At 54.8% G+C, this 7,550-nt stretch overlaps 1 protein-coding gene across 5 annotated transcripts in view; it reads left to right on the top strand.

Annotated features, from left to right (window-relative positions):
• Window positions 1–7,550, top strand: part of TTC22 (tetratricopeptide repeat domain 22) — a 35,036-nt gene that overhangs the window by 8,685 nt on the left and 18,801 nt on the right. For all 5 annotated transcript variants that reach the window (XM_082357357.1, XM_082357358.1, XM_082357359.1 and 2 more), the window contains exons 2-4: window positions 6,240–6,295; window positions 6,499–6,614; window positions 7,244–7,362. In XM_082357357.1, coding sequence (XP_082213483.1) covers window positions 6,240–6,295; window positions 6,499–6,614; window positions 7,244–7,362 — 291 coding nt within the window. The remainder of the gene's footprint in view (window positions 1–6,239; window positions 6,296–6,498; window positions 6,615–7,243; window positions 7,363–7,550) is intronic.

Consider the following 7,550-nt stretch of genomic DNA (forward strand, 5'->3'; position numbering starts at 1 on the left):
TTTGTACCCAGGACTGGACAGGGTCCCTTTTCTCTAGGGACCATGGAATAGAGAAGTGGCTCTACTCAGTCCTGCGAGTCTGTGGAACCAGTGCAAAGCAAAGCAGGCTCACAGAGTCTGCGTCTGCGTGACAGATCTAGGACCAGAAAGGGGGCGACAATGGGGAGCTGCAGTCGATCTGCTCCACTCTTAAAATCCACAAAGACCATGCAGGGAACCCAGCCAGGGCTGAATAGGTGACTCACCTCCATGGCACAGCACCCATCCCCCCAATCCCCTCTGCGCAGTCGCACTGATCACTCCCACCCATGTGCCTGTGACACAGGCAAACCCAGTGGATCATCCCTGCTTATAGATGCGGAAGCTGAGGCCCAGGCTGGGCCAGCGGACTTTCACGGAACCCTGGGGGGAGGTAGAGGCAGGGGTGGGACTCCAATCTCAACCCTCTGTTTACTCCCCACCCCCACCGAGGCAGGAGCTGGATGAGGAGAAGCCCCTGCCCAGCCTCTCTGGGGCAGACCCCCAGGGGTGCCAGGCCAGCCAGGTGGGCTGGGGCTGGGTCTCCGCGTGCAGAGCCCGAGGCTGCTCTGTGTCATCACAGAGGACATTCCAGTTGAGCAGGAAGAGCATAGTCCTGAGGCCTGCCACCTGGTGACTTTTATTTCTGCAGCATCAGCCTTCACAGACAGGGTCAGCCTGATGAGGTGGAAAGAACAGGGGCCCTGGAGGGAGGCAGATCTGAACTTGAATCCTGGCACCTCCCCCTGGGCTGTGGGGCTGGCCGGGTGGCTTTTCTCTTAGCCTCTGTTTCCTCGCCTGTAAAAGAAGGAGGATGCATTACACCTTCTCGGGCTGCTGTGTGGGTGGATTCAGTGCCACGATGCACGAAAGTGCCCAGTGGGCAGTTGATGGTTGAGAAATGTTCATTCTCTTTCCTCCTTCTCATCCCCCCTCCCCTGAAAGGGAATCAGTCAGCTCTCAGGAACTGACTCTGAAACACAGAATACAACGTCCACAGGGGCAGAGTTCAAACCGCAAGGCAAACATTTTCCTTAAGAATGAATAAGGTCTCTGTATAGCCTATGCAGACACATATAGATTCATAAACCATTAGCATATTGAGATCTTCTATTGAAATCCTCTAAAATAGCTAAGCCCTGCAACATTTCCTTCTGTGGGGACCACCTATTGAAGTAAATGGAGTAGCCAGCTGAGACCCATCCTTACATCTGCCAAGTTAACACAAACCTGCTCTGTAATGTCTAATCCTAATCCTCATATTCTCTGCAGGTACTGCCAGATCACCCACCTTTGTCAATTACCCACCCAGCTGTAGCAGCTTGGATCTTCAGGCTTCCAGAGGATCACAGCTGCTGATCCTTTTGCTCATTTAAAAAGAGATGCACTGGCCTGCCATTTTCACCTGGCTCTCTGCAGTGCTAGACTCTAGTGCAGTGGTTCCATCAAATTCCCAGGTGCTGCTGATGCTGCTGGTCGGGGGACCCCACTTCGAGGACCACTTGTCTGGGGTAGTCAGGTGCAGGAACTCTGGAGCTAAGCTGCTGGGTTGCCAGCTCTGCTACCTTCTAGCTATGCCACTCTGGGCCACAGGTGCCTCTTCTGTAAAACTGGGATAATCGTAGTCCCTACCTCCTAGGTAACCCCGGAGTTAACACATGTAAATTATGTGCCTGGTGCATAGTAAGTGCTCAATAAAATGCACTATTATTAGTATAGCTAAAAAAGCAGCATTTCCAGGTTTCAGTCCAGGCTTTCACAGTGGCTGTGTGTCTTTGAGGATGTCTTCTCACCTCAGTGTTCCCATCTGTACTAGGGGGGTGATGATAACCCACTCTACATTCCACGAAGGGCTTTCTGAGGATCATGTGGCATCGGTGTGAGTGCACTTTGTAAATGGTAAGCACTGTACAAACACTTGCAGCAAGGTGTTGTGGGAGTAACATGCACTTGCAGTCAGAGACCTGGCCTGAAATACCAGGTGAAGTAGGCACATCTCTGCCTCTTTGAGCCTCGGTTTCCCCATCTCTATAATGAGGGAAATACCGGTGAGGGCCTCGGAGGAGCTGGGAGATGTCCTGAGAACCCCTTGCCTGAAGTCTATGCCTCACTCCCACACTCAGCTAGTATCAGGATCTCTGGGGCTAAGCTGCTGGGTTCCCAGCTACTTAAGGGCAGTGCTGGTGCCTGGGCCTTGCCAGCTTGAAGCCTCGGCGGGCTCACGCTCTGGCCAGTGCCCCCTCATAGACCCCAGAACCCCCAGCTCATGGGGTCCTGATGAGGATGAACAAGAGAAAAGGTGGGGTGTCCTGCCAAAGCCCACACAGGGAGGCCCTCAGTCAATATTCCTCTCCTGGCAGAGGTCCTGTCAGCCCCTCCCAGGCTGCCTCCAAATATATTGCCTCTGGGAGCCATCAACTCTGGAAGTGAATTCCTTGCAGCCATAAAAGGTTTCACAGCAACTTCATTCTCCAGGAGAGAGGAGGGGAGGGGGCAGTCAGAGGCCTGTTTAATTTAATTTAACATACCGTGGCTTGCCAGGTTGCCCCTGGTAACAGCTTCAGCTGCTGCTTCAGTTACAACTAGAAGGATTTTTAAAGAGACAGCCCATTTTAGGACCAGAATTGCACAGCAAAATGAATGGTCTCTCTCTACTAGCTCCATCACAGGGATGGAGGATTGGAACACAAGCACAGTGAGGCTTCAAACTAGGTCTGTTTATACCATTAACTCCATTCCTGATTTGCAACCCCATAAGCCCTCCTGCAAATGTTACTCTTAAGTGGGATCTGAGGAGGGGCTACATTTGGGATTTGTCATAGAGATGTCACTCAGCTAGCTACTTCTCTGAAAATCAGTTTTAGTCTTCAAGTAGAAGGGAAGGAGGAGAGTTAACCTTTAGGAGTTGCCCCTGCAATTTAGGCACTCTGCCACCAGGTGGTAGTATTGCTTACTTAGTGCAAACCATAACCAGGCTTGACTTACTCAATACTATCAGAATGGTGGTGAAACCACTGGGTTTTAAGTCCTGATACTAACCAGTGTGTGACCCTGAGCAAGCTGCTTCACCTCTGTGGTCTCTGTTCTCAGAGACATAATAAGGGGATTGATTGATCAAGATAACTGAGTGCTGTGGACAAGGCTTCGGGCTAGGACTAGGAAGGCATGAGTTTATGTCCCAGCTCTGTCATGTACTAACTGTGTGATTTGGACACATAACTTAATTTCTTGCATCTTGAGTACCAAACAAGAAAGTGGCTACGAACCAGGGAGAGCCCTGAGGACAACACACTGCTCTTCAACACTGGGGACCTGTGGACCTCACAGGGCATGTGAGGCCCTAGGAGCACAGTGGGGGGTGGAGAGGTGGAGAGTGGGGTGAGGCAGGATAGCCCCAGACTCCAGAGCCTGAGACCTCGATGCCCCACCTAGAACTGAAATAGGGCAAAGCAGCCTCCCAGACACACCTAACCCTGCACGTTTCTAACCCAAACCAGGAGAAAGGGGGCAAACGTTTATGGAGATTTATGGGCACGGTCTCCAGGCTGGTCACTGCCTCACAATGCCCCTTTGCAGATAAGGACACAGCCTCTGAGGGGTAACACATCCACCCAGGGTCACCCCCCTCTTGTGTCCAGACCTGTTGGCCACCCGAGCCTCTGCTCTCCACACTGCAGCCCTCCCCTAGTCTAGGATACCTGCTGTCACTTGTGGTCACATCTCCTTGTCAGGAGCCTGAAAGGGGGAGCAAGTTCTGTGTCTCCGCACCATGACTCAGTCTGGCCAACCTCAAAGCAGGCATGGGGACAGAGGTCACGAGATCACAGCCACAGGCAACCAGGGAGACTGAGGCAACCAGGGAGACGTGCCTTTGGTCCTTCACACAGACAGGTGCTGACATTATGTCAAGGTCCTGGACCAGCTTGGCCCACAGTAGGTGCCCCATGAATCTGAGTCCCCTTCCCATGTCCCAGGTCCCGTGCAGGTGCAGCAGGTAAGGTCATCTGGCAGCCCATCCAGCTTTTTGCTTTGGCCAATGTTCTCCATTGTGCTCTCAAGGATGCCCTTTAATCCTTGGGTCCCGCCACTGTCCCCTCCAGACAGCCCTGTTCCCAGCCAAGCCCCCATACACGTATTTCAACCTAAGTAACAGGATAATTCTTCAAGGTGATATGGATGCAAAAACACACCGGATCCTGGCACTCCCCACCTCTAACCCCTTCTGTGCCTCCCCATTGCCTTGCAGATGACTTCCAGGTCCTGAGCCTGACACTCAGGGGCCCCTCCTGATGTTCCCCTGCTGGCTCATCCCCTCGCCCCTTACAACTGGGGTTCTAGCTGCTCCGGGCTGCATGCAGCCCCCAACACACCTGCTCGCTCATCACTGAGGTTTTGCACATGATGTGCCCTCCATCTGATGCCCTCTCTCACCGTATCCACCTGGTTGGTTCCTACTTGTCCCTGAGAACCCTGCTCCAGCACGTCCTCCTCTAGGAGTCTTGGGGGTCCCCCTGGATCATGTAGGAAACCTCTGCCCATAGCCCCTGGTGTTCCTTTTGCTCTAATTTTGTCTTTAGTCTGGCTTTCCTGCCAGACCTGGCTTGGGTCAGGGTTCAAGACACTCCCCTACAGGCAATCACACTGCTCACTGAGATCTACTCACAGGTCCCCCTTCCTCTCTTCCTCCGAACCATCCAAGGCCACCCCAGAGCAGCCGCAGCCTAACTTGGCAACGTTAGCTCCCGCCACACCCCAGTCATACTCACCGTGCCCCATGCTCCCCAGCTGCCCACTCGTGTCTGTGCTGAGCCTCCCATCTGGAATGCCCTTGTCCCCCACCTCACCCTCTCAAATACTACTGCTATTCAAGGCCCACCTTACAGCCCATCCTCTATGAGACCTTCTCAGAGTCTTCTGGCTGGAAGTGGCCTCTTCATCCTGCTGCATTTGTCTGCATCCCCCTCTCAGCCTTGATCAAACCCTGCTTCATATTATAGTTATTGGTAAGCCAGTGTAATGAGGGGAGCAAGGGCTTTGGAGACTAACGAATGGGGTTCAAATCCCAGCTCTGACACTTGCATGCTGTGTGACCTTGGGCAAGTCATTTTGCCTCTCTGAACTTCAATATGTGCCTCTGTAAAATGGGGATGACGCCTACCTCATAGGTTGTTGTGAGATTGAGATGATGAGTGTCAGGATCCTGGCACATGGCAGGCGCTCCTTCAAACCCCATTATTTATGGTCTCCCCAACCGGGTTGTGAGCCCATTTGGGCCAGGGTGCAGGTCCCATTCAGTGCCACAGCTCCATAGCACCCAACACATCATAGTTGGACCTCACACCATAGATGCCTCACACCATAGAAATGCTGGCTGGACTGAATGCTTCATCCTAGCTGCTGAGGGTGGGGTGGAGGGATAATAGGGGCCCGGAGCTGAGACGGCCCCTGCGGATGGCGGGTGGTGAGTGCAGAATGGAGCCTGGAGATCAACCACAGGAGATGAATGTGGAGGGAGGGGCTGGAGCCTGAGGCAGAGCTGCTGATATGCACTGGGGGTTTTATTGGTTTTCATTAAAATTCCTTCCCAAGGCAGGAGCAGCTACTCCCATAAATAACGTCATAAATATTTTATCTGGTGCCCAAGTCAGTCTAAATGCACAGCAAAGTTGGCAAGAAAAACAATGGAAAAACAGTTCAGGGTGGGGTCCTGGGCTTGAGCTGAACTCACTCACATGCCCAAAGGGGCTTTCTCAGGAAGGTGGAAGCTGAGGGATGGCGCCAAAGGGGAGAAGCGGGGGGGGGGGGGGGGGGGGGGGGGGGGGGGGAAGGTGACTGGTGGAGTATGGGCCCTGCGGCAAGGGTGGATCCAGGGCACAGGTCGGGGAGCCAAGGGGGAGGGGAGCTTAGCCTGGAAGGCAAGACGCCAAGGGGGAGGGGAGCTTAGCCTGGAAGGCAAGATGGGAGGGAAGGAAATGGATGCCACACCTGCTCTGTGATGGACACCTTGCTGGGGCATTCACACAGGTCATCTTGTCAAATCCTCTGTGGTCACAGAAGTGAAGTGACTCACCCAAGGTCACCCAGCCAGCCAGTGGCAGAGCCAGGACTATGACCAAGAGTGTACTTGCTGCTTCTCAGGGTTCAGGGAAAGCATGGGAGTCTATGAACAATGTCCCAAATGCTTCAACAGCAGCAGCACAAGCCATTCTCTGCTTCCCTAGATCCCGAAGGAGGAAAAAAGGGGCTGGTACTTCACCATGGCAACGCTCTTCATCAGGTCAGGCTATGGATTGGGGATGGGATGGTGGGGAGGGACGGGGAGACATGGGGCCTGGAAGCCAGGGGAGAAATGGCTGAGCCCATCTGCATGGCAAGGGCTCCCCGAGTTCCCCTCCCTGCCCACTGGCCCAGGGAGGACTCGCAGCACCCTGGGGACGGCTGGGAGGGTGCTGACCAGCCGCGTCCCCTTCTCTGCCACAGGTTAGATGGCATCTTCCTGGAGCTGGGCAGCGAGGAGCAGAAGAGGTTGCCGGCCTTCAACCGCACGCTGGCCCTGCTCCGGCAAGTCCTCAAGTCCTCGGAGCCCCACCACCAAGGCAGGACCCGTGGGCACGGGTGGGAGAGGAGCCTCTGCCCCATCCTCCCTGCACCCGCCACCAGCCCTGCCGGTCTTGTCACTGTCCCCACCTCTAGCACTGTTTCACTGTCCCTCACCCTCTGTCTCATCCACTCCCTTGTTCACCTCAGGGAGCTCGCACACCTCGCACAGGTGAACGGGCGCCTGCAGATCACTCCAGGTGCACGTGTCCAGGCCTGTCTGTGACCGAAAGTGTAAGAGACAGAGTTCTCGCCATTGCAGCCTCTTATCCCCATTTTGTGGTGGGGGGAAGGAAGGCTGTTCTGCAGGGGAGTTGAGTCATTTTTCCACAGGGACCAGAACTCCAGAGCTGGGGAGAGCTGGAGTCAGAGAGCGGGGTGTCCCGCGTGACACAGTAAACACAGAACAAGCACTGAAACTGTTCATCCCTCCACTCACACGTCCCTCTCCCCACCGTTGTTTCTCTCGGTCCCTGGGTGGCCCACAGTGATTTCATGCCACTTCCCCTCCCTTTGTCTTCCTGGGGGCTAACACCTGGGGTGGCACTGGCCCCCTGCCTCCTTGTGGCTCCCCTCCCTCTCTCCACCCCGCTGCTGCCTGAGACCCCTCTCCCGGCCTCACCCCCAGCTCTGGCCTGGTGCTACCTCGGGATGCTGCTGGAGAGGAAGGACACCTTCTCCATCACCCCCATGGGCGTCCATGACTGCGGGTTTTCAGGGACCGACCCCCTGGACTGCTTTGGCAAGGTATGTGCCCCCGGCCACAGAAGCTCTCCGAACCCGGACTGAGCCTGACACCTCAGCCTCCTCTCCCGGAACCCGCTGCTTCTCTGGGTGTCATCCCTACCTCCCTGCCTTACTCAGGAAGTGCCCTTACTCCAGACCTTTCTCTCCATCCCAAACAAAGCCAAAGTGCTCCCTTGTCCTCTTGGCCT

This window comes from Balaenoptera borealis (assembly GCF_965194805.1).
Source record: "Balaenoptera borealis genome assembly, chromosome: 1".
NCBI classification, from domain to species: domain Eukaryota; kingdom Metazoa; phylum Chordata; class Mammalia; order Artiodactyla; family Balaenopteridae; genus Balaenoptera; species Balaenoptera borealis.